This window comes from Tauraco erythrolophus, chromosome 2 (assembly GCF_009769465.1).
Source record: "Tauraco erythrolophus isolate bTauEry1 chromosome 2, bTauEry1.pri, whole genome shotgun sequence".
Lineage (NCBI taxonomy): Eukaryota > Metazoa > Chordata > Aves > Musophagiformes > Musophagidae > Tauraco > Tauraco erythrolophus.
The window spans coordinates 15,404,532-15,432,227 of NC_141466.1; the positions used below are offsets into that span (position 1 = coordinate 15,404,532).

Consider the following 27,696-nt stretch of genomic DNA (forward strand, 5'->3'; position numbering starts at 1 on the left):
ACTTTCCCAGTGCCCTCTAGGTCAGAGCACTTAAGTGGTTCATTGCAAGCAAATCTGACCATCAATTTAAGCAGATATGCTGTCTCTTTCTCTGGGGACTGTCTGTGAACAGGCTGGTTTTACACATTTGTTTACTACAGTTAACATTTACATTCTTTTTTGATTTCATGTAGTCTTTCGAGTAGTCAATATCCATTAGGCAATTTGCTATCCAATATGACCAAAGGCAGCACTCAATCACACAGTGGTGCTTTTTCACCCCTGACTGGTTGGATTGTCAGTATAAACTACTTCTTATTTCAGTCTGAAATTGGTCCTATTTAGTGATTACATGAGTTTCAACTGGCCTCAAACACCTTTTATAAAAATGAAAATTTACTTGTATACCTATCTTATGCAGGTATTTAAAAAGAGTATAAATGTGTCAAGCTGAAAAGCTCTTTTGAAATTGCAAACAAATATTTTAACATTTTAACATTTAAGCTATGAAGGAAGATGTGATACTGAGACACTAAAAGATTTGATTCAAAAGTTACACACAATAAAAAAGCATGGAGAAATGGAGAAAGAAAAGAAATATTATGACCATCTAATCGTTGACACAAAAAACCAAAAACCATACTATGAGTTGACAACCAGGTGTGGAGTAGCAAGGCACAGAACAATGCTGTTGTCAGTAAACCCTGTTAACTAGGCATTCAGTAAGAGTATTAAGAAATCTAAATGACACAGTTAAGAGAATATAAACCCATGCATACGTAGGTAGATCAACTCCTGGCTGTTCTGTTGTTGTAATTATGAACTAATTCCTGGCTAGAAAACCACAGAGTTGTTCTGTAATTAAAGAAAACAGAAAAATTCCTAAACTGAGATGCAAAATAGAAACTCAAGCTCTTTCAAGAACAGAAATCCTGCATTTGCTTCTCTTATGAAACACCTAAAGCTGTTGTTTCTAAAACAAAGTATGCTTGCTGGAACCTCTGGCAACTGCTAACTGCAGCTGCCTGGATTATCTCCATGGCAGATGCCTGGAAGCTTTAAAAGCTCCTTCTTGGGTTCTGGGCTGCATAATGCAGAACTGAGATTTCTTCTTTGGTTTCCAGAATCCACGAGCTGTGTAACTCGTGTTTTCTCGTGCCTGAGATCTTCCAGTCCTAGAATACCTGGCTGAAAATGCTGGAAAATGTGTGCTGCTGCAACCTCACAGACGAGTGGGCAAAACAACAATCACACAGTCTTTGAAATGCCAGTCCGTGTTTCCTTGGGAGCATACTGCAAACAGGATGCTTTCACTTAGCGTTTCTGTTTTGATAATTAGGTATTTCCAGCAAAAATATATTTTGCTAGAAAATGCCTAACCAGTTCCATTGTGAGAAGCCTTTTAACATGAAACCCCCAAAAAATTAAAAATCTTAAGCTAAAATTCCTGAGAACAACCTACAAAACTTGACGTTTATGATGAGCTAGCGTCTTAAAAAATAGAATCGAAATTGAAGCTTTCATCGTAACTTCTGCAATACGAATGCTACTGTTTTTACACTCTTTTTGATGGCTCCAAAACAGTGAGTATCCATGTTTCACTCTTCATGCTTTGCAACTAATGAATCTATTGCAAGATAATGCTGTGAAAGGAACAGATATCCTTTTAACAATGCAGTATTTTCAGAAAGCTGCCATATCTGTACTGTGTTGTTAAAAATCTACTGTCAGACAGTGAAACATCTTGGTGGGAGTAATTTAATTTTCCAGCTTCTACTCTTTTTTGTCATTTTACCTCATAGCTTTTTTATTATATGGCATCCTGTGCCCTTAGACAAAGGCTGAGCAGATGGGGCTCTTTCTGTCACAGGAATATACATTCAAGGTTGACCAAAGGCACATCTAACTTTTTCACTTCAGGGTAGCTCTTCAAATATGGAAGCCTAACTGTTTTTGAATTGATTATAATTTGCAGGAGGAAATGGAAATAAACAAATAAATAAATTTAAAGACATGTGAAAAAGAAGCTTTTAAAATGCCACTTAGATGAAAGGAATGCAGACAATACAGCTTCATGGGAATGGAGTTGCTGAGGAGTCCCACTATAAGAAATTTAGTAGTCTGGAAAAGAAAGAGAATCATGCACGTAGGTTTCTACACATTACCAATGGCATAAAGAATTAACTAGTAATATAATTTATTCTCATCATTATCAAAGGCTCAGAAGCCTTCACCTGGATAAATGCCCTGTGAGATTAAACTCCATCCAAACAGAGAGCTTATGGGTCAAGCAGTTTGCATATCCGATTTCATCAGGAAAATATCCTGAAGTATATGACTGCAGAAGTAATAATGTAGAAACTAGTTGTTTAGACTGCACTGCCTGCCCTACTAGAAATAATGATGCACCACTGACTCCACACTGTCAAAGTTTAAAATACGTAGGTGTCAGTCTCCTAACAAGTACAAGCAAAGAAAAGGATCTTACTGACTTCAGCTTATACTTGCAGATAAGTTTAAAAAAAAAAAAAGTGAGAACATAATTTGAAGTATTTTCTCAGCTTGGTCAGATGATTGGGAAAAGTCTCGCAGGTGTTTATGGATGGCTGCCAAGTAAAAATCAAACTAATAAACAAACAATCCTCCCTCAAACCAAATCAATTCTATCTCCTGCTCCCAAACCACAGACATCGTATTCATCCTTCAGGAACAAAAACCAGGACTGTCTGACTGTGAAGTCACAATAAGGCATGCTCTTTATCCCCACAGTAATGAAACTGATTTTTTTTAAGGTTATTCTTTGAGTGGCAGACATTTCTAATTTAGGAAAATTAACTGAAGCCCACTAAAGTCAGCAGAAAAGCTCACACTGGTTTCAGTGATTTGTATCAGGATGGTAAAGCACATCCTTTTATTAGAAGCTTCTAATTCTTCTTCTTTGTTTCCAGTAAGGGTCAAATTTTCATCTCAGTGAAGCCTACATAAACCCCCAATTCATGGGCATTGCTTAGGATCTGTGCTGGTAAAAGTAAAATTGGAACTTATTGTCCCCAACTTGTACCCTCTCTTCTCCATAATGTTAAAAACCAGTCTCTTTTATGGCTTGTTTCTTGGTGTAATGGGAAGGCTGTCATCTGCTCCCTTCCATTGGAGCCAATTAACATTGAAAAAACATTTTTAGAAGCCTCAGTAAGCATCAGTAAGTGGAGTTTCAACTAGCATCATTTCAGATTTCTAGTGCTGAAAGGTTTTGAATATCACGTCTATCTGTGTAGCCAAGTCCTTTGTCACAGATACTTGCCACGATTCTAAATCAAGATACATGACTTCCTTGATTTATGATGAAAAATACACATTTTCTTTATTTGGAAATTGCTACTATATCCAGAAATTCTGAATTTTTATAGTTGCATCTTGGATAAAATAATGAATGGTTTTGCCAAGGCAGAATATAATTGATTGTGCTTGGCTTGCTTGGTAATGATATAATATAGTGTGACTCAACCTGCTGGTGCAGAACACAATCAGTATGCACGCTCTAGCTGGTGCAAAACATAAAATAAACTGCTTAGATTACTTAGTGAGAACCCAATTTGCTCAGAATGACTAAAGCACAACATACGGCTTGCAAATGAAAAATATGAAATTTAAAAATTCACATAAAAATAAAGCTAAGACTGAGACTAAAATGCAAAAAAGAACAACTCCTAAGCAAAAAATAACTAAAGTTATACAAAAGTTCCAACCCCTTACACACCGAGAGCTGGCCTTGAATTTCCCAGGACCACTGGTGTTAGTGTATCCATGACAAAGAACGGCTATTGCAGACTCGTGACAGGGCAAAGACAGTCCTGCTGTGAGAACACTAAATTTCCTCCTTGCTATGCCCAGACATCCCTCTACGCAGCATATCTCACATTTCTATCGCATCCTCCTGTCTGATTCCAAAGCCATCTACCATTTACAGGGCGAAGATGAACAATGTGATAGCACAGGATAAAATAATCATCATCATCATCATCATCATCATCATCAACAGTTAAGTTTTAGGACTCTGATGGCCTTTGTTTTTCAAAGCAGGAGATAATTTAATTGTGCTTAAGAAGGTGGTGAAATGAGAACAGATAGCCAGGAAAGTTTTGAACATCAAAAATGTATAAAATATACAAATATGGTGAGAATTTTAAAAAAAGGATTGAAGATACGGAGCTGTATACTTAAATACTATGGCATGGAAAATATGCAGCCACTGAAGAGGCCAGACACCTTTCCCTATCCACTGGAATATTTGGAATCCATTCTTGATTAAAGAAGTAAAAAGAGAGTTTTTATTTGGGGGATGCAGATAATTTTAAGAATGATGTGCTACAATCTGGTCAGCGTCTGTATCAAAACGAAAATCATAAATCACTAAGTTTTACTACAGTAACACCTTGAACAATTAACATCTTGAATTACGAGTGCATCACCAGAGTCATGTCAAGTTAACATGCTGTATTTCTAGCTTCCACGGGTCTAGGAACCGTTCAATGCACTACAAAGACATTTGCATATAGGGTAAGAATATAAATGCAGCTGTTTATAAACTCTCTGTCCTGCATGTCATGATGTCGCGAGTCTGCATCATAAAAAAATGAAATGCAAACGAATCAAAACACTTCAAATGCAATCTTCCCCTCAGTTTGGTTTCAGAGGCTCTAAAGCCCAGTTAAACTCATTTCCTGCATTTTCCATGGATTTTCACAGATTTACTGCTACAGGTGCAATAAACGTATCTAGTGATAAAAGTAGCAGCACAGGGAAAAAATCATAACTGTTTCTTGAAAGCCTCATAAAACTGTATTCTGCAAGGGGTACTAAACTGCTCAGTTGATCCTAATTCAGCATAAAACCATTTGCTTTCCAGTGAAGGGGGGCTGTGCCCATTGGCCAGAGCAGCAATAAGCAGAAGGAGCTGCCTATCTGAAGGAGATGTACAGCTGGGCTGGGAACGAAACAGGTTTTTAGAAGGTAGAAAACAAGCAAGTGTAGACAGTCTTAGGAGGGGAATTAATTTAGATCATTTAATGTTAACATATTAGACTTCATTATTGAGCGCAGGTTGCACATTTCACAGTTCTACTTCCTCATATAAAATGGAATCTGATAGTAAACCAGAAAGAAAAGAAGGAAGTGATCTGACTAAGGATAGAAATATGGTAACTAAAGAAGTAACCAGAAAACTAAGTGGGCTTTTAAATCTAAATGATCTCTGAATATAGCCTCTCTTTTCAAATTTTCTCTGCAACATAACTTTGAAAGGTATGAAAGGAGACATCAACAGCTCGGGAAGTTGATACTGCATTTCAGGTAAAGGCCCTTCCACAAAGTCCTGACAAAGGTCTCCTTATCAGCACTTCAGCTGGGAAGAACAAAGGAGAGACACACCTGAGTTATATGGATTGCAGGATGAGTACAAGTCACAAAGGAAAAGCAGTGATGAAAAATGTAAATATGGTCTTACTATTTGGGGGTAACAAGCTTCCTGGGGAAACAGAGAGATAAGAGCATAGCACTAGGTGAAGGGACCTTTTCTGCTTCTTGAATTGAAGGGACTATCACAGGAAGGATGAATTCCAACCTGATGAGGTGCAGAGAAGGACAGAGAAGTGCTTGGGAGAACAGGCAGCCCATCCCAGGAGACAAGAAGAGTGTGGCTTGCTCTGACTAGTGAACTAGGGGCTGAGAGAGGACATGACTGCTCTCTATTGATGTATCGATGAAGTAAAATGCTAAGGAGGCAGGGGCATTCTGCATGTTAAGGGATACTCTTGGCAGAACAAGTGGATCAAATCCAGCCACAACAAAATTTATGCTGGAAATATGGTTTCTAACTGTGGAAGCAGTGATATTCTCTAACAGTTTCCCAAGTAGAGTAGTGGAGGTAAAAAACCTAAACAGACTCAAGTAAGGGTTTGATAAGAGTTTACAAAGAATACTGCATGATTTGGTTAACTGCAGGAGAATGAGATTTTCAGTTTTCTAATCAGAGGAGTAAGGGGCACAGGGGATCACTGGCTACTTCAGAACTAGAACTCAACTGGTTTATCCAGACAGGTGATGGTACCTTGCTTTCAACCAGAACTTCCAGTTCTGAGCCTTCTCCTGAGCACTTTTTCAGTACAGGTCTTAAAGGAAGGCCAAGGTGTCATTGTGGTCGAGAGCTGACATGCACGTACAGTAGAAAGAAAGGTGGTTGATGAGGCTGAAAATTCTGCCTTCTTGGCTCTGCCAATGCACCCAGCAATTAGATACAGGGAAGAACTGAAACCTTTTATGCACCTTCTGCCTTTCAAGTGCCTGAAGTTTAAGGTTTGCATTCATATAACTGCCTGTTTTGTTAGGTTCGCGCAATGCTGATCACAAAGCTGTCCAATCCTTGCTGCCTTTGAGCCTTTTCCTCTAACAGAATGTCTGTCTTTTGTTGTGTAACATACGCATTTTCCTTAGAAACAGTGGACTAACATCACTAAATATATTTTGCTATGGGTATCAAATAATGTTATTAACAGAGGATAACAATTTTCAGCTAATACCTAGTGTCGGATACTTCGGATTTGAAGTGTGGGGCAGAAAGAACGAGGAAGCGAATCACCATGAGACAGACCTGCAAAGCAGCAGACAACCTTTACTTTGTGTTCTCAAATACTTGTTTCTGTACTTGCTTTTCTTCTGTCTGCAAAATTCTCAAAGCCATAAAAACAAAACAAAAGGCAATAGGGAAAAACAATTTTGTGTTGGATTCTGAAGCTTTGAACTTCTACTGTCTCATTCAGATTCATTCAGGTACCACTAGTATCACAAAATCTGATTTGAGTTGGGTAGCTACTCAGTATTCTAAGACTTTCATTTACCTGACACTTCAACGGGCCACCATCTTAGCTACCAAGTAACCTCCCTCTTACGAATATAAATGATGGTGCAAAGCAAACGCCTCCTGCACCCTGATGCCAATTTCATATAACGGACACTTGGGGAGATACTTGTGAATAATGAAGCGCTATTCCTTGCAGTTGGAGACCAAATGTGTGTCTGTACCACACTATGTTTTAAATATTAGATGACATGAGAGATAAAAGCTTAACTTCAACACAAATCTGCTGCACATTTGGCATTTTAATTAACACGCAAGCATTGGTCTGGCTGACAAGAAAGGTGTAATTCATGGACAATTATGAATCATAAATTCAGAATCAGCATGAATGAAACAAACTCGTTACCGGGCAAAAAAATTCTATGGAATTTTTGGAAAAGTCCTTCCCTTTATGCTGCCACCTTGGGTCTGGTCACAGCAGCTGAAAGTTACCTCTGAGAAGTAAAATGAAATTAATGATACAGTTGCTGATGAACAGGTACTCAAATCTTAAAACTAGTAACATGAAGACCAAATGAGCTCTCTCGAATAACTGGAAATCATAAAATAAAACTGGTTCTGGTGTGGGAAGCCTCAAGTATAAAAAAACCCTGCACTTTTACTGTGTAGATCTAACAAAGCTTGGAGGCTTCTTTTGCTTCATGGTTCTGCACTGATGTTTCTTTAGGCATATGGCTATTACTCAAACACATCTCTCATTTCCACATACCTTGTAGTGGAAGAGGAATAATCCACAGAAGAGGCTGTACAGGTCAGCCGTGAGCAGGGAGAGGTTGACGGCAGTAGCACTGGTTTTCTTTATGACCACTGGCATAAAGCTGTAGAGGCCAAACATACAGGCACTAAAGCCAACGTATAACAAGCCTGCGGAAGAGAAACAAGCAGCAAAGTAAGTGACCTTCCATAGCCCGCAGAAATGACTCGTGCTGGGAAGAAGGTGGCTGCGTTTTTAGAAAAGGATGAAGAATGTTTCTTTAAAGAAACATGGATTCATATTATGATATACATATAGAGAGAGTAAGACTAAGAGCATCATTTTAAATATATATGAAAACCTGTGAAAACCATATCAGCAGTGAACACGAGATCCTTCCTCTAAGGTCCCCATAAAAGCAGTGCTTTCTTAAGTCAGTGTCTTGTTCTACTAGTAAATGCCTCATGTCCAACATAAATTTGGATGAAATGATGCATTTGGACACATTAAATTTAGTCTCTTAAGGAGGTGGATGTCCCCAACACCAACTGAGTTTGATGAAGCACATAATATTTTCTGGGAACGGACCCAAAAAATGAATGCAAAAGTATTTGCAGAGGAGTTAATGAGCCAATGAATGAAAGCATGAGGACAGCACTCAAGTGACAGAGGTCTTAGCCCTATTTTGCCACCAAATCCGACAAATCACTTCACAGTTTTGCACCTCTGTTCCTCTGTCACTTTTTGTCTGCCTTCCTTAATAAAGCTTTCTGAGCTGAGACTATTTCTTGCTACATGTTTACAGAGTGCCTCACACAAATTAGATTGTTAGACACTAATATAATAAAAATACATTACAGTCAAAATCTAATTTCATTTAAAAACCTAAATAACTTACTGGGAAAGAATTCATCGCTTCAGTTATTACTTGATAAATCCCAAGGCAAATTAATCAATATGAACTGAAAAAAACAGCAACCACTTCACTCATCTGCTCTCATGCAAATGATATTTCTTAGGCTGCCGTATGCTGCAGAATTCCCAGCTGATACGTGCACAAGCCTAAATTTAGACTCACGTCAGCTCTTCAGAGCATGTTGTTAAAAAATTGCAGAAAATCTGATTGCCAAAGTCCTGAAAGGGATTGGAAGGGGAAAAAAATATCCTGTATGATTTGTATCTGCTTGTGGATTCACTTAGTTAAAAACTCTTTAGAAAAGCTATCTAAAGGACAAAATCAGATGGGATAGTTTGAGTCCCTTAGAAGCATCTGCAGTGAAGTGAAGTGTCATCTGAAACAAATACAGCAGTCACAAAATGTCAGTGTCTGCATATCAATCGTTATGGCGTGATAATGAATTTGAATTTATATTCAGAGTATGGATAACCATGGTAAGAACTGCTTTTACTAACAAGTAGCAAACCTTTGCAGTGTGCATTTGTATATGGGTAACAACAGAACCTGCCTTAGACAGTGTTTGAAAGAGTTGCTTTATGCAAACTGCAAATCTTCTGTAGTAGGCAAAGGATTGCATCAAACGAAGCGTAGTTTTGATCAATGAGAAATCGTTTGCATACATGAGCATTAAGTCAGCTTTTCTTCCAGGTTTTACGTCAAGAACAGGTCAGCTGCAAAAGCCATTCTGGCCCGAAGTCAGTATTCTCAAAGAACTGCCTGCAAATCACCAGCGGGTCCACTGAACCCCTGCTAGTCAGCCTGGATTTAACACACATACTCAGGTGCTTTGCTGGGTTATGCTCTCAACTAACGGTATAATTTTATCATACTGCCTTGGTGTTTACATTCTTTGGCAGCCAACTATGTGCACTTCAAAGGCTGCTTTTTCCAAAGGGCATTTCAGTTCCAGTGGAAAACTGCTTAAACTTTAGCTGTCCTATCAGAGGTGAATGTAAAGTGGCATTTTATTTACATCTTTAAAATACATGTAATACCCACCAGCTAGATGGCATTTAGTGGTGACAATAAGCAAACTGGAAATAACAATAAATGCAATATGATTTACAGGTATTGCTTATTAGAGGGCCAGTTTCAGACTAAACATGTGCTTTAAATCAAAGACTTGGAGCCTCAGCTTCTTTGGGTACCCCCGCAGTGCTAAACAGCAGCCTTGAGAATTGCCACCAGTGCTGCAGTCCCAGGTGGTGGGACCTGTGTCTTACCAGGTAATGAGTCACCAGTACCAATTGCCTGTAGTAGGCACTGGAAGGAAGCAACCTGCTAAGTTAGGAAGTGTTTCTGTAACAATCTGCTGATCAGCTGGTCTGTTTTAGACCGAGAAGCTCATCATTCATAACTGTCTGCTTTCAGATATGCTGGTGTTGTCCTGAACTGAAGGCTTAATCTGCATGAAGGCAGATGTAGGTGAGATTCATTACACCTGACTCTGGACACATACTGAGGCTTGTGTCCCAATGAAGAGATTGGGAAATTTTAGAGTGCAGACTGTCTAATCTCTTTTAGACATCAGCTTTAGCATAGTACAGTTTGTGTCATGCCTGTTTATTGTGACTAATGATGAAGGGAGTCTATTTATCTAAATCAGATGTCCACCTCCCAGGTATCTAAAGTTGGTGGAAGGAATCCTATATTGTCTGTCAGTGTTCACCCTGATGGGTAAGGTCACCAGCTTTTCCTGGTTGGGTGTGAATGCCTCATAAGCATCTGAAAGGGGCACTTAGGATCGTGGGGTGATTCAGGCTAGAAGGGAGCTCAGAGGTCTCTAGTTCAAATCCTGCTCAAACCAGGCTCAAGCTGTGAGATCAGATCAAGTTGCTCAGGACTTTGCCCAGGCTGGTCTTGAAACCTCTAAGGATGGAGACTACACAGCCTCTCTGCTCCACTGCCTGCCCATCCTCAGTGTGAAGAAGATTTTCCTTTTATCCAGTCTGAATCACTCATTTCAGCTTCTGCCTGTTGTCTCTCATCCTCCTGCCATGCACTTGCTGTGAAGACCCTGGCTCTGTCCTTTTGAGAACCTCCTTGCAGGTAACTCCTCAAAGCCCTCTCTTCTGCAAGGCTGAACAAGCCCCAAACCCTCAGTGTTTCCCCACTTCCCTTAAGACTAGGCATCTTCACACAGGTGGGCAGGATCTGGCCTGAGGAACTGCTTTAAAGTAGCCCCAGTACCACCAAGATTAACATGCTGTGGGAACACCAGTTTTAGCTCCTGAGCATGCTGGTTGAATGTTGCATGTTTTAGCTTTGTTTTTCCAAAAGTTATTGTTTGATTGTCAGGAAATGGAATCAGTTATGATTTCTCATACTGTCTTGTTGGAATAAATAAAGACCATTCAGAAGTGTTCAAACCCCCTGTAACAAAGGACACTTCCTTGGAGATCCAAACTGGCTTCTCACTTAAATAAAACTGAAGTTGGTTTATTTGCTATTGTTTCATCTATCACTCTGCAAAATGTATCATGATCTCATATGAAACCGCTCAGTCAGAACAGTATAATCATTCTCCTTTCAATCAGGCAGGCAGCAAGTATTAATACTTACACCTTCAAGGATTCAGAGCTACACTGATTTCTATTAAGTGTGAAGATGATGCTATGCATCAGGGGAATTTCCAAGATTAAAACCAGGAGGGCCACACATGATGGACATAACAGATTGGCTTTAGGTCTTTATATTCAAAAATGATTTGCATTTTACGTCAGTGGAAAAGTAGTTCATCCATTCTTAACAGCACAATTATGGCAGATGGTAACAAGCCACCTTGAGTTATTTATTAGATTGCCTGCTGTGACGTTATCACTACCATTCAGAAGGCTGATGATTTAACTCTGCTGGACTGCCAGGTTTGAGTCTGTCGCAGTGGATAACTATTCAGGACAAGGCTGTGAACACCATGACTTACATTTGTCAATCACTACTTGACAATCTCGTATCACTGCCAATGCAATGGAAAGCACACTGAGTGCAGTGGAAGCCAGGGAAGAACACAGAACTACACGTAACTGTCACCATTTAATCCGTGTTCAACTACGCTGCATTTCCAATTATTGCTCTAATAAAACAAGTACATATCTATAATCATCTTGCTAAGATGATCTCCTTATGAAGTGTAGGGACTCTTCAGAATTAGTGACTAACTTTCAATGACATTTTAATGGCACCACAGACCAAGTAAGGCTTTATTTTAATAGCACATTTCACCGATATTGAGCTACAACAGAACTCCCATGGAAGTATGTATGACATTTACGTGGATAGTAGATTAATTCACTATGACCATTGCTAGTTCCATCAGTACCAGATTAATTATGTCCTGGAGCTCCTTATCATGAAGTGTAAACAAACACTGATGCAATTATGCTAATTATCTCAGATTAAAGAAGGCCAATACACTTATAGTACGCAGTTGAGTGTATTTCTCCATGGATACTTAAAATTGATTTGTTGTTTAGTTTTACAGCTCGATCATCAAATCTCCAAGACTTCTAGGTGCAGTGTTTTGTGAAAGATGCACTGTTTTTATTAAGGTTTATGATGATGAGAGGAAATTGTGAACTGAGTGTCATGGTTTGATGTGGAGGGGGTGGAGGTTCTGGTGGCAGGAGAGGGGTTTTGCTCCCTGTGATCTCCCCGGTTTTGGAACCGGGTTAGGCTTAGTTCTGGCCACCAGATCAGACTGCCATCCCCCTCGGGGTTGAGCCAATAGGGCGCCTCTGTGAATTGCCCTATAAGTCAGGACAAAGGAACCGGAAAAGGTGCTTTGCCCAGGAGCGAGGAGAGAAGGGAGGAGGGCACTGCCCCCGCTCCCTGGCTCCCGGCCGGGCAGCTGCCTGCGTCGGGCTGGCGCCGCCCACTGAGGATGGCGGCAGCGGAGCTTGCTGGGGAACTCGGGGGCACCCCACTCCCAGGGTGCCCGCTGGGCTGAGTTCACCTGGAGAGGACTGAGATGTGAGAGAAACAGCCGCATCGACAGCAGGTCAGTGAGGATGGAGCGGGAGGAGGTGTGCCGGAGCCGAGTTTCCCCTGCAGCTGATGGTGAGATAGCAGGCGGCCCCCCTGCAACCAGGACGGCCTCGGTGGAGCAGAGACCCACTCGCAGCCCGTGGGGAGAAGATGCCTGAGCCTGAGGATGGTCGTGTTGGGACGCACAACAAGGCAGAGAGGCATCTGGAGTCTGCGTGACGACCCACGCCGGAGCGAGTGGCTACAGCTCCCTAAGTATCCGAGACTGTGGTAAAGCCCGCACTGGAGCAATCTGTGGGGAAGGATTGTTTCCAGTGGGCTGGACTCACGCTGGAGAAGTTTGTGGATTTTTCCTTGTGGGTAGGGGATCCATTGGAGCAGGGGAAAAGGGTGTAAGGACTCCTCCTCCTTTAAGAAAGAAGCAGCAGTAACAGCACAGAATGAACTGACCTGCACTCCCCCAGTCCCTGCCCCCTGTGCTGCTGGGGGGAGGAGGTAGAGCCGGGAGGAAAAGGAAAGGGGGGGGGAAGGTGTCAGTTTTAAGATCTGGTTTTGTTTCTTTCTGTCCTCTCGAGTAACCGGTTTCGTTTCCCTTTGTCCTTCTAAGTAACCATTAATAAACTGTTTTGCTTTATGAAAGCCCAGTCTGTTTTGCCCGGGACCATGGTTGGTGGGTGCTCCCTCTGTTCTTGTCTCAACCCTCAGTCCCTTTATTTTTTTTTTCTCCTCTCTACTTTACTGGAGAAGGAGAGACTGTGTGAGTTTTAGTTGCTGGATCAGCCTAAAACCACGACACTGAGCTTAAAGAAAACAACAGTGTATTCCATATTTTGTATCTCCTGTCCTCAGGGATTGCCCACATAATCAGTTGCCTTTGCACACTCCTGAGCCATCATTTTTATGTTCCTTCTGAAACTAGGTAACAAACTCTTGTCAATGGATTGCCAAGGCTTGAATCCCCTGCTATCAGGTCTATATTATTAGTATTCTTTCATTTCTTCTATTGTTATAAATAGTAAAAGAGTGATTATAAAGACTCTCTTAAATGTTGATTTGCTTTTAAAGCAAATAATTTGTTGGACTAATTAGGAAGTCTCGGATCGTAAACTCACCTTCCAAGGTGACAAGGGAAAATGCAATCCACTGCATAATAAAACACGGTAAAATCTTCATTGTGCACGATGCTACCTGCTCTTGTCTAAAAGACACATCTGCTATATTCCACCAAGACTACTTGGAAAGCAATTAACCATTTGCATACAGAAATGCTCTCCTTGGAAATGAGTTTATGAGGCTATAATATGCACTGCAAGTACTTTTTCAGTTTTTTTGTTAGGTTCCATTTTTTTTTTTGGCATTCGTTGAAAAGGTTTGGCTCTTGATGACTACCTCATTTATCTGTCCCAGTGTTGCACTGAATCTTAGAACTGGAACCCCATTATTGTTTTACTTCACGGCTGCCTGAATAATTATCTTACGGCATTCATATGCTTAACCTAACGGTGCAAGGAAGGCACAGTACGGCAATGGGAGGACGGGTCATTTAAGAAAGGTTATGAGGCATGTGGTTCAATCTTTGGCAGTAACTGGCCGAAAAGCCACAAACATTGGCTCCTGTGAAACTTTGTTTCTGTCTCCCCAAGCACTGGCTGTCTCCACGCCTCCTTCAGTAACTGTCTTCAATGAAGTAAAGTGTTTCCTTACCTATTTGCCAATCCCAGGGAACTTTCAACAGCTCTTTGTGTTCCATGATTGCACTACAAGAGAAGAGAAGGCAAAATGTGATGGAAAAGAACAGAAGTTGAATTACTTCCACTCATTCAATTCAAATGCTGGACTAAACAACATAAATAACCTTATAACAAAAAATCTCTGTAGGAATCAAATGCAATCAGACTTTGCTAATCCACTCTGGCATTATCCCTGTGCCTGAGTATTTGAAAGATCTTCAGGGCAGTAATCAGACGTGATAGCATACAATTTCCACTGGTTTATTTCCAGCTTTCTATATACCTGCCCAAAGTGCCCATCCCCCTATATGTTCAATCCTCTTACACTCTTCTGACTTAATATTTTGAAAGCTTTTAGACTTTAATGATTAATAATGTATCTGTCTGAGTTATTCACCCTTCAGAGCAGCTCTGCAGTGTCAAATAAATAGATATCACAGGCTGGCTTTGAGGAGAAAGCAGTGATTTGTTACACACTGAGAGAGATCAAATGGAGGTTGGATGAGGCTTTGGGCAACCTGGTGTAGTGGAGGGTTTCCCTGCCCATGGCAGGGGGGTTGGAACTAGATGATCTTTAAGGTCCCTTCCAACCCTAACCATTCTATGATTCTATGAAATAAGTTGCGGAAATGGAAGTCAGGAAACAAAGCAAAGGATGGGCCAAGCCTCAAAATTCCACTTTCAACATCTTATAAGTCTTTCATTGTACATTAACATCAAAATCCCAGATCCAGACAATTCTAAGGTGTCAACAAGTCAGCTCTTCCCAATCCAGGCAAACACACCCTTGGAGATTAGATATTTCATGAGCCAGGTCCTCACTCAGTTAACTGCTTTCTCTCATCTATGATTTCCAGATAACTCCTGCTGTGCAGAACTCCGCATGCTAGTCTGGACCCTATTTTAAACAAATATAAAACATGGAATTACACAGGCTGGAAAACAAAGTATCTAGTACAAAAGGTGGTATGTGGAAGACCAAGTCTAATAGCAAAACTGCAGGAACTCAGTGCTTTTCAGATTAATCTGGTCTAGAGAGTTGCACCCTGCAAATTCTAATTTGCTTGCTGCTGATGTGTGGCAAATCTAATACTGTGTACAGAATAATAAGATTATTTTGTCTGCAAAATAACTAGATTATAAGAGTCTTTGTATGCATAAGGCATATATCTCTTTTATCAGCAATTCCTGAAGAATATCATGAAAATGAACTGCAATGTTTCTTGTTCTGGCAAACAAATCTTGATATAATTTAAATGTAGGAACATTGCTTTCATACTATTGCCTATCTGATACAAAAGAAGTATAAACAATATGCTATGGTCTGTGATTCATGATGATCTCTGAAACAAACAGAGGGAAGAGTAACTTTCCCAGAAGTTGCCATTTAGGCAACCAGATGACCTTCAGGGGTCCATTACAAAGTAGGTTATTCTATGAGGTTATTCTTATTCTAAGATTCCATCAGACAGCATTATGTCCATTTGCTGTGTAGTTGTTATATCCCCAACTCTTGTCAACTAATTTCTTCTCTTGTTTTGACGCACAGTTCCTCCCTGCTTTAATCACATTCAACCCACTAAACTTCTCTTTCCACCATGCCTGGGTGGTTAGACAACTCTTTACTTCACTGTTTGCCCTGACACCTTAGCCCTTCATTTGCTGTCCAACAGGCATTATCTGGGTTTATTTTACATTATAGTTTAATATTAAGCGCCCTTACTAAACTGTTCTAGAAAACAACAGCCTACTTCTTGAAAGTCCTCTTGGAGACACAGCCCTGTACTAGATCTGAAGCATGAACTAACATGAGTGACCCACACATATGTACGTATTTGTAAATATACATGGAATAAAAGGCAAATACCACAGCTTTTTGCTACTATATTGATTTGAGATCAATGTATGTCAATAAAGGGGATATTTACTTACAGGTGGTGTTTTGTCTTTCCTACATTCAGCATAGGCCTACACACTTTTTGATATTTTCCCTTCTTCAGAACTGCACTGCTCCCTGTAATTCCTATGAACATAAGACTTACGCTTCCAGTGTAAGTATTAGCACACACATTCCTCATCTTACTTTGTGGATGCCAACCAAACTTTGACCAGCACTGTGTCTAGCATGCTGGGAAGTGGTCCTATTTCTGAGACATTCCTTCCCCAGATTACTTCCTAAAGGTCTATATATTGCACCAAAGTGTCCAGTAGTGTTTCACAGAGTCTGCGACTGTAACACAGCGAGCTGGCTTCTCTTTGAAATAACTGCTATATTTAGTTAGATTAAACCTCTGTGAACTCATAACTATGTGACATCCACTCTTCATTACAGGTAAAGGTAAGAAAATGCTGAATTGCTTCATGGAATCAAGTATCAGAAACATTATTGCCCTGTCCTGATACGCAAGCTTTTGCCACCTCATTAAAAATGTACATATATGAGCTAAGTGTGGTCGAGGCTCCGCAAAGTGCCACAAAAGCACTAGCAGGAAAAAACTGCAGAGGCTGTTGGAGAAAAATCTACTGGTGATAACTTCTGGGCCAAAAGTCGACTAGAAAACCTTAGGACTTTCAGCAAATAAATGGTTTCTTATTATTTCCTTCCAGCTGTATCCTCTGTATGCAAAGATGCCTTGTTCCAGCACCAGCTTCTTCTCCCCAGCAAAATAACTCACAAACTCTGAATTGTGACTAACTGCTTGGGTCAAGAGGGGGTAATGGCACTATAATTAAATTCAGGAATACAATACGTATACACGACAGTTTACACACAGAGGAAGCTGAGGGCACTGCTTTGATGTCCTCAGAATCAGTTAGTACCTACCCTACTGTGAACACTGTAGGTAAAAAAAATGCTTCAACCAAAGATACTAAGCACATTTATGTGCTCTTGAATTCTATATTTTTAAAAAAGGAACTGCTCGTGTGGCAGCCAGCTAACACAAATAATTTTAAGTCCCATGTTCAGATCCCATACAAATATAAGCCTTCTGGACAAAGAAACAGAACTAATTAAGTGAGAATTGATGGGTCATTATTTTGATCACTCGCTGTTCTTAGAAGTTGTGTAGCTCAGATGTGCAGGGAAGAAACTTGATTTTGACGAATAATTGAAAGTTATTCTGTGTGACAAGCACCAGCAATGGATCTGCATAAAATATGGCAATCTTGCATGGTGACTTTTAGTACACTTTCATCAGTCACAGTATTATAACATTGGAAGCTACCTTCCAACTCTATAGGCTTGCAGGTGAGGTGCTCATTAAGTACATGTGAATAAAGATATGACTCAGTAGTTCCTGAAATCCATACAACAGTCTCTTGAGTACTAAATATTTTGAAGTGAAAACATCAATTTCTTAAAGGTTTTTTCATTATTTCTGCCTTATCATAATGCAGATACACAGAACGAGCCAAACAGTAAAATACCTTCTGACTGGATGTGTTTTCTACCTGTTTAGAAATCTAAGTGACTTTTTAAAAGTATGAAACAGAACCAGAGAGAGTTGTAGATTTTGTTATTCACAGATCAGACCAACACGCGACGTATCCACTTGTCTTCCAGAAACAAGATCGTAGGATGTGTCTTCTACTCCTCCCTCTCCATGTGACTATTCAAGGACACCAGTCATAGAATCATAGAATCATAGAATGGTTTGGGCTGGAAGGGACCTTCAAGATCATCTAGTCCATCCCCTCTGCTGTGGGTAGGGACATCTTCCCCTAGATCAGGTTGCTCAAAGCCTTACCCAGCCTGTCCTTGAACACCTCAAGGGATGAGACATCCACAACTTCTCTAGGCAACCTGTTCCAGTGCTTCACCACCCTCACAGTAAACAATTTCTTCCTAATAGCTAATCTAAAACTACCCCTCAGTTTAAAACCATTTCTCCTCATCCTATCACTACATTCCCTCATAAAGAGTCCGTCCCGATCTTTCTGCAGGCCTCTTGAATTAGAGTACTTAGGTATAAATTCGTGCTATTCAAATGCACTGATCTGAAATATGAAAACCAATGCAAGTTCCAGGATTAGAGGACGTTTACTCTCCACAGGATATGGCTACCTTTGAAGACAGGGTCAGAGTACCTCAATGGAGTCCACAGCTGCATTTATTTGAATGACCTTGAGGCTCAAACCTGCTCACTTACAGCTGAATGCCGCTGAAGAAGGAACCAAAGAGCCCGATCATGCCCAGGAATTCCACTCGACTCAGATTTCGGACGATATACTCCTCACAAACGTTCGAGATGCCGTATAGCGTTGCTCCGCCCAGCACTAAGAGATCCCCTATCAGTTTATTTTCACCTAGGAATAAACGGGAAAAATCAGAATATCTCAAAACAACCATCTTTTGTATAGAACCATTGTAAATTCTTCCCTGCAGGTTTCAACCCTCAGACACTAAGTAGCCTGTATCCGAGTTAATGACCTGAACACAAATGTTCTGTCATTTTAACAGTTTTTGTTCAATACCCCAGCAAAATCTAGCAGAGGTGAAGGAAGAGCATTATCCTTGCTGTGGATACAGGCATCTGAAATTTACTTATTTTTTTTTTAAAAAGAAACCAAGTGGTAGTCTTCTGTTACTAATTCTTTTTATTTGATTATTATTACTTTTTTTTGCAGATAGATTGTGACTCGGCTACATAGAGCAGTCTGCATCTCATCTTGAAATCTAACCAGTCTAAAACATGTCCAGTCTTTAGATGTGAAATCAACTGAAAAAATATGTGTACCTGTGAAATGAGTGAAGAAATCATTACAACCCCAATATTGACCTCATTCTCACATGAAGCTGTTTGATAAGAAAGAGAGGAGGAAGGATGGGGTGTAGACAGGGTGATGATAATGACAGATTTTTAAAAGAGTTCAATTAACATAGCAGTACCTAATGCATGCAATGAACACCAAAATGTATTTTCAGTACCTCCAGGTATATATAATTAATAATGCATTGTATTATCAAAGACTGTATGAAATCTTTTCAGTCTTGGAGGCTTTTATTATTGGAGGGGTGGGGAGAGCTGCAGGGAGATTTGATCAAGTTCCAGCTTGAAAACAGAGGCCTCGGCTTTGCAAACTGATGCACGATTCCGTCTGCACATATGACTTGTTAAATGATTTCAAGAGCTACAGCTTAACAAAGCTGTCAGACATTGCTGCAGAACCATATTCAGAATGTTGGATATAATGGAATTTCCTTTGAAAAGGTTCAGTGAAATGCTGAAGTACTAGACTGTAATTTTTTTTGAAAGAAACCTTGTGTTCTTTTAAAATACCACTTGATTTATTTTTTGAGTTCCTGCCTTTTAAGTTTTATCATTATTATTGATTTGCAAAATACACACTGCAGTAAATAAAAATGGAAGCCAAACATTCTGATTGGTTCAAAATTACCTTTTCAACATTTTTCATACGGACTTCTTTTAAGCCTTCGGTTTTCATTCCAAACTACAGTTCTGAAATTTCCAGTGAGAAGAAATTTACGAAAATAAGCATGGCCATAAAAGGACAGACCAAGGGTTCATTTCTCCAGCACTCTGTCTCCAACGCTGGCTATAAGCACCAGAAAAGTGTAAGTTGTTTAGAGACAAATAGGAACAAGGCAAGCGTTTAAAATACTCCCAGTAATACTCTCGTAGTGTCCAACATTTTTCAGCTCAGAGGAGATGTGGCTTCTGTGTATTTAGCAAACATTACTAGATTTCTCTTTCATGTAATCATCCAGTCTCTCACTGAATTTCTCTTGTGCATCTACCTTGACTGACAGCACGTTTCCATTTGACCATTTATCTTTTTAAGATTTGGTACTTATTTTCCTTTTAGCCTTCTTTTGCAATCAGCCATGGAAGATGCCCTTAATCTAAAATAAGCATCAGCACTTTACAAAACCTCTTCATACCCCTGATGCACCTGATGTTCCACAGTGGCTCCAATCACCCCTCACTGAGCTCACTCATTTGGTATTTATTACAGCTACTCACTGACACTTTGGGGAAGTACTGCCGAAAAAGTTTTTGACCTTAGAGCTTGGCTATGCCGAACTGCCGAGACAAAAATATCATCCTTTTGCATCCGCGAAACAAAGACGGCTCAGCAGCTGAGTGCTATCACAGAGAGGGGATGGCCTCAAGCACCACTCCGCGATGGCTATCCCCAAAGAGCGCTCATGCTCAGAGAAGGTGAGCCCCAACCTTCAGGGCTTTCCCAGAAGAGGAAGCCAAGTTCTGGTCAGTGCCCAGATCTGCCCATCCCAGGACCCTCCTCTGGCACCAGGCAGCCCAGGCTGCCTGAGGAAAGCACAAAGAAATATGGAAGCACAGAGGGATTTTTATCAGCCAGTTCTCAGCAGATTAAAGATTTTCTGTTGCATTAAACTATCAAACTTAATAGATCCTGAGGGATTCTTCATTAATTCGTGTAAAGTGCATATAGTTGTGGCCTCTGCAACAGCCTGTGGCAGTAACTTACCCGGTTTAAGCACGCCCTATCAAAAAGTACTCCGTGTTTTCAGCTTGTAAGCCTCATACCTCAAAATTATATTGGGCATCCCAGAATTTTCTGATTGTGAGAAGTATTTAAGAATCACTCTGTATTGACCTTGTCCACACCACTGAAGACTTCATGTATCTTTACCATATTCTGCCTCATTCTTGCCTTTTCTGGGAGATGAAAAGTCCCAGTCTGCCTACAGTCTCTTCATCCTGAAGCCATTTTATGCCCTTGGACAGCTTTCTCACCTTTCTCCATTACTTCTGTAAGATTATTTTCTGGTCATTTATTTTTGAGAAGCAGTGACCAAAGTAATAATGCATCAGAACTTTATATACTGGCATAAAAATGTTTTATACTATATTTTTTGGTTTCTTTCCTAATAATTTCTAGCATCCTGATGGTCAAATGCCTTTTCTTTGCTTCCTCAAGAGGCTGACTTCGGAACTTTCCTCAAGACTGACATAAGCTAACAGACATATTTTCATGGATGAAAAATCCATATGTGCCTACTGGTTTATTGCTAAGCAAATACGTATCAACTGACTAGAGGCATTCTAAAGACTTTTAGGTTAATATAGTTGTACTTGACCAATTCAATGGCACAGATCATTCTTCTGAAGAAACATAAGGCATAGCTTGGCAAAACACGCTTTGCACTAATCATTGTTAGCAGATTTAATATTCTCCGGAAGCAGAAGTCATACAGTCCAGAGAGGAGTTAATGTTTTGGGGACTAGTTACAGCACTATAATGTAAAATAAATGATTTAAATATGAATTATGTTCTGACACGATTGCTTTTCACACTCTCACTAGGCCATTTTGCCACATTTTTACCTCAATCTCCAACATTAAGTGGTGTTTCTCTTTGCTTTTGGTTGTAATTACTGATGATCACAATATCTAAAAATCAGTCTCAAAGTGTCCTATCTTAGACTAAACATACTGTCATATACTTATCAACAGGACTGAAGTGACTAGTTTTCAGAGACTGGGGTAAGCTAAATATGTGAAGTGCTGTGAAAAATCTGGTGAAGCACTTAGACCTCTGTGTCTTAGATCCCTGTGTATTACAGGAGCATAAGTATCGAGGTACCTCAGGGGTATTAGTTCAGAAAAATGTTATTTTAAGGTACACTTGGCAGGTAAGGTGATAGAACCCCAAGTACTTGGTAGTAATTGCTTTTCCCATTGAGAAATGTGCAAAACATTAGTCAGGATACAATAATGATAGGCAAACTATCACATATTTATTGGAAGTTGAGAGCATGCCTGCACATTATACCTAATTCCTGCAGATAGTTTGGAAAATACCTGTTAATCTCTCAGTGATGCATTTTAAATTCATTTTCCCTTACTGTAAGAGCTGGGAGGCTAGATTGCTGTATGCAGTAGGTGCCTAATAGAGCCTTATGGCACTTCTAATACAGCAAATAGCACGGTCAATGGGGCAAACAGGTGTCAACAGGTCTTGTCCCCTAAAATACAGGATAAACACAGGAGTTTACTCAGGACTTATGCAGCTTCATTTCTTTTGGTGTATTCCTTTCTTTTGTTTGCTTAGTTCTAGGAAATATCTTATAAATGGTGTGGAACCCTTTAATGAAGAGTTTCAAGAAATTTTTTCCTTTTGCTGCCAGTACTTCTTTTTCTTTGTAGATTTTAAATGTAGAGTTTTATCCCTCCAGATAAATGAAATCAGCTGATCTATTTTACTTTCTTAAAGACAACATCATTAATAACATCATTTTGCCACTTAAAAACCAAGCTGCAGTCTCTCTGTGTAGCAATAAGCATGGACACAGTTTTTCATGTGTAGGTCCTAATTAAAAGGCAATAAGGCATGTTAACAGATTTTTCTGGACAAATGTACCTAACAGCTATACCTGTGCTTCAGTAATGAATATGTTAAATAATATCTAATTATTGCAGTTGGATGGCAAAGTGTTAGTGTTCTTCAATCTGCTCCTTGTCTGCTTTGGTCCATTGCCCCACACGCTCCTGTTGATTCACAACTCACCCGCCCTAGCACGTTACTGTCTAGATTACTGGGACACAGGATGTTTCCTATGGAACCCAGGGTTGAAATCTCAGTCCCTCTGAAATCAGTCATTCCTAAAGCAGCTTCGCTGGCTGATTTCATAGTACAGAGTATATTCTTTCATTTTTAGCTGAGGCAGAGCTATTTCTGGAAAAGATCAATGAACTAAAAGTCTCCTTTCAGGATAAAGGACAGGGATAAAAGGGGGCAGGGAGATATGGTGAGTACTTCCACAAACTCCCTTGTTTTATTTAGTAGCATCCTGGCAACTGCAGTTCTTACAGCACTTGCATTTGTATTCAGAAAGCTGAGTCAAGAATTTTAAATCCCAGTGTATTATGTTCAGCTCACAATTCAGTGCTTTTAATTAAGAATGAAAACTGTGCCTAATTGACAATCTTTGAAAAGAATTTCCAGCCTTCCCACATCATTTGGGTTGGCACGAGAGAAATCAAATGTGGCAGAGGAACTTGATCAATGAAATCTAACTCTGTCTAGTCTGCATTAATAGCTACACACACATTATTCATATGATGCCACACATGAAAAAGAACATTTTACACACAAGAAGGGTCTTTTTAACAATGACACAGGCAAATCCCAAACCTTTACTCTGAGACTGTGTGCATAATCCAATTGGTACAGTTAGTATGTAGGTTTAGTGTCTTTTAGCATCTACTCAGCAACCCCACCTCTGTACAAAAAAGGAGTAAAGTTGAGGAGAAGTAAGAGTACACAGTGGATGCAAGAGGTGTTCATGATTCAAAGACATAGCCACTTTTGTCACAACCTGGCATATTCTGGTCAACGGCTTCTCTGAGCAGAAATTGGTTATTCAACACATCCATCCTTACTCACCTGCTCCTTGCTGTCTCCCAACGAGGACATCTGCTCCTGCCATGCATCCCATGCCCAGAATGCACACCACGATCCCAATGAAATGTACTGCCTTGTATCGTACCAGTAAGAAGAACCAGGAGAGCAGTATCACCACTGGGATGACAAAACAGTCTAGGAGCTGTCAAGAAAGAGAGAAAAAAAATCAACAAATCAACCTGCTGACACTTCGCCCTAAAATACTGAGATTGATTCCAGCAGAGGGAAGCAGGGTTATTTAGTTACTAATAGCACTTTTTACCAGACAGAAAGTGTATTCAAGTGGTTATGTCATCCATCAGACAGAGGATAAGGCTGTATTTTGTTCATGACTATTCCACGAATTCAGGAAAACTATTGCTCTGTGGTAACACCCAACAGCACTGCCTTGCTCTTGGATTCAGATGCATATTTCAAATCCATGGGAAGGAAACCTGGGCCAAAAAAAAGCCACACCACTCCATCTGGTCCTCACCTCTGGTGATTAACGGATAAAGACTGAGGGCACTCTTCCTGCAGTCCAGACATATGCTTTAATTCAGTCCTTTCAGGTTCAATTAGCGGGAATGTTCATAATGCATAAGTTGACCAGATTTATTAAATCTGGTCATATAAATCAAGGAGTTTCTGCATGCAGAATACTTAATGAAAAATTTGACCCCTGCGGGGACTGTTAACTCCTTGAAAATACAGTCCCATATGCCTCTGAAGGAAAAAAAAAACCAAAACCACCTTGCCTACAGTGCAAGAAACTCAATCTTCTTGTCAATAGAACATGGATAAGAGCTTTCTCAAACAAGTGTTAAGAAACACAATCTTTAATTGGTCTTTTCAGAGACACCCAGCAATAAATCCAGAGAATCCAGGATAAAAAAAAAAAAAAAAAAAAGAAATGCACCAAATATTTGTAAGAGGACCCAGAGATTTTAAAATTAAAATATATTTTAGAAACTACCAGCATGCCACCAGGAAACAAAAATCTTCAGTAAGAAACACCCAAAGAAACTTGACTTTAAGAGCCTTGATCCACTTTCTAAAAGGATACAGATAATATGCCAGAGGAAGTTTAGACTGGACATTAGGAAGCGTTTCTTTATCTAGAGGGTGGTCAAACACTGGAACAGGCTTCCTAGAGAGGTGGTCGATGCCCCATGCCCGTCAGTATTTAAGAAGCATTTGGACAATGCCCTTAACATGCTTTAACTTTTGGTCAGCCCTGAAGCGGTTGGGCAGTTGGACTACATGATACAACTGCAGGTCCCTTCCTACTGCAAATATTCCAATCCATTCCATTCCATTCCATGAGTCGTGATTCTGTGGACTAACAATAAGATTTAAGGAATTGTGCAGGGTATACTACTTTTCAATGCCAATTGCTACAGCAGGATCCTGAGATACACGGTTGCATCTTCTTTCTAAATGAGAATGTCTGGAACAATCAGAGGAGGAAACTGTGTCCGTAGTTCTGGGAAACTACTCCAGATGTTGTTACCTTGATTTTAGATGATGCAATTTGATTTTTCTTCCCTTTGGGCTTAGTACCTGTTATTTGCTCTCTCAGTGTGATACACCACTAAGCACAGCAAGTACTATCAAATAGTGATCACATCCCTTTTAACTTCTTTGTCTGTACATGCACCAGCTGAAGAGAAAAAAGATTTTTGGATGATTTCAAGAATTTCAGTGCTTATAAAATTATTAAAGAATAATAACATGTGAGATACCTATGTAATGAATATTAAATTTGGGGGATCAGCAAAAATATAAAAGACAATTTTTGAACTAAGGATAATTTCCCTGAAACTTTGTTTGAAAAACAAGAATGTTCAGTGGAAATCCATCTATTTCAAAGATTCCCCAGACAGTCAGTGAGTGAGAAAAGCCTTCAGATGAGAAATGGTTCAGCAGTGGGACCACGCTGCTCTTACGTGGCTCAAGCAGTCCCAAAGAACTGCAGAACAGGCGAGGAAAATACTAATGGGAAAGGTCCATGCTAAAAGCAGGTTCCGCATTTAAAATAAGAGCTAATCATCTAAAAGGCATGGCCAGGCCTCTTTCCAGGGAAAACTTCCTTCAGCAGTCCTCAAAATGCCATCCTTCACGGACCAAGCACGAAAAGGGACAACAGCCAGACAAACTGTAACAGGCTCCTTTGTCTGCAGAAGGCACCTGCTCTGCTTCTGAAGAGTCTAGAACGTGTACAGCGTGCAGCGGAGCTAACACTCAGTAACGAGTCTTTGTAAAAGCGCGTCTGTACAAGACACCACGTACACAAGAACAACTTCAGAAGTCATGCTGCTGGGGGCAGCTGGCTCCTGGGGCAAGGACGGGTGGTGACAGGACTACTGAGCATATGCATTAAATCTTGGCACGTGGTGCAGGTGAGGTGGCACATGGCCTTCTCCTGTCACTGGGAGGAGAGACCGGGACCACCCAGCCAGCACAGATGGTCACTGCTGCATGGGTAACATCCCCTGCACATTCCTCATGCACTGTGGATTCCTGCACTTTGCCAGCGCAGCCCTAGCACATACCAGTAACAGGTGGCACACCTGAGCAAATCTCACTCTTCAGATGTGGACACAGCTCAACACCTGCCCTCTCAATCCACAGCTCATGTCATCATGCCTGTACACGCTGGATGCATGTTCTTCACTAGCTGCACTAGCATACCGAGCATCCTTCATCTCTGCTGAAGATGGAGGGAAGGTGGCACCAAACAACAGGGAAGCATTATATTCCTCATAGCTATCCCCGAAGGTGTGAATGCCTCTATCCCATTCCCTCCCACTGCAGCATTTAACAGGTGAGCTTAACTCACACAGTTTTCTGACCTCATCGCAGTTTTCCTGTTCTTACAGTGGAGCTACAAAGAAGATAGAGGCTCTCTCTTCACAAGGAGCCACACGGAGAAGAAAAGGGGCAATGGGTAAAAGTTGCACTGGGAGAGGTTTCATCTCAGCATAATAAAGAAGTTTTTTACTGTCAGAACAATCAATCACTGAAACAACCTCCTCAGAGACATGGTTGAGTGCCCATCATTGGTGGTTTTCAAGATGCAGCTGGACAGGGTGCTTGATAATATCATCTAGGCTCACTTTGCTGTGAAAAGTTGCACCATATGATCTTTTGAGGTTTTGATCTTTTGATTTCCAAGCTGGGTTGTTCTATGGTTCTGTGATTCTAACTCACTGACAGTTTGCATCAAAACAAAGTGGAGGAGAAGCTTGCGTGGGCAGGCACTAGTCTTACCTTGGAAAAAGCAACCAACTTTTGGTTTGGTATAACCAAAAGTTATACCAACTTGGTTAACTTTGCACTGCAGAAGAGGAGAAGAGAGACCCTTACACCTAACTCAGAGATGGACGTGAGTAAAATAACACCAACCAGAGGTACAGCACAGTCTGCCATTGTCTTCCTCAGGTGAGTACCTAATAGTTGAGCACTCTCTTCCCCAATACATACACATACCACCTCAGAGACAACTGTGCCCAAGACAGAGCAGAAAGCCTTCAGCGAGTTAAGCACAGAGGTGTTTAAAGAGATCACTTACTAAGGAAGCCCGTAAGTGTCTGCAAGCATCTTTCCAGTTCTTTTCTGTGCACAGGTGAGCACGTGATCCTCAACCATCACCAAACCAACTATTTGGTTTTGCAAAATCAGGAGCTCTGGTCACTTATGCAAACAGTGTTTAAAAATAGATTTAAGAAGATGAAGATGTCACCTTTCAGCTGCTAACTACTGTCTCTCCAGAGACACCGAGTGACTCAGTGGATATTTTTAACACCCCTTGCCCACCTTTACACACAGGACGTGATGCTGCATGTTCATCGTGGGACAGGAGCTCTGACAAGGGCTGATTTACTTCGTTCAGGCTAAGCACACAAAAAGAACACTTTCTTGTGAATATGATATATATTAGGGTGCTAGTGTGATTTCAATAGTCAGTTTTAAAAATAGTTAGTACCTGAAGCATGTATACTCCAACATACAAACTCCCACTAACAGTCTTTTAGAGGAAAAT

General features: G+C 40.4%; 1 protein-coding gene across 1 annotated transcript in view; it reads right to left on the reverse strand.

Moving 5' to 3' along the window:
• Positions 1–27,696, reverse strand: part of SLC35F1 (solute carrier family 35 member F1) — a 269,747-nt gene that overhangs the window by 15,398 nt on the left and 226,653 nt on the right. The window contains exons 4-7 of the mRNA XM_086632115.1: positions 23,655–23,814; positions 18,410–18,566; positions 14,233–14,285; positions 7,602–7,756 (exon numbers count right to left, since the gene is read on the reverse strand). Of these exons, the coding sequence (XP_086488241.1) occupies positions 7,602–7,756; positions 14,233–14,285; positions 18,410–18,566; positions 23,655–23,814 (525 nt within the window). The remainder of the gene's footprint in view (positions 1–7,601; positions 7,757–14,232; positions 14,286–18,409; positions 18,567–23,654; positions 23,815–27,696) is intronic.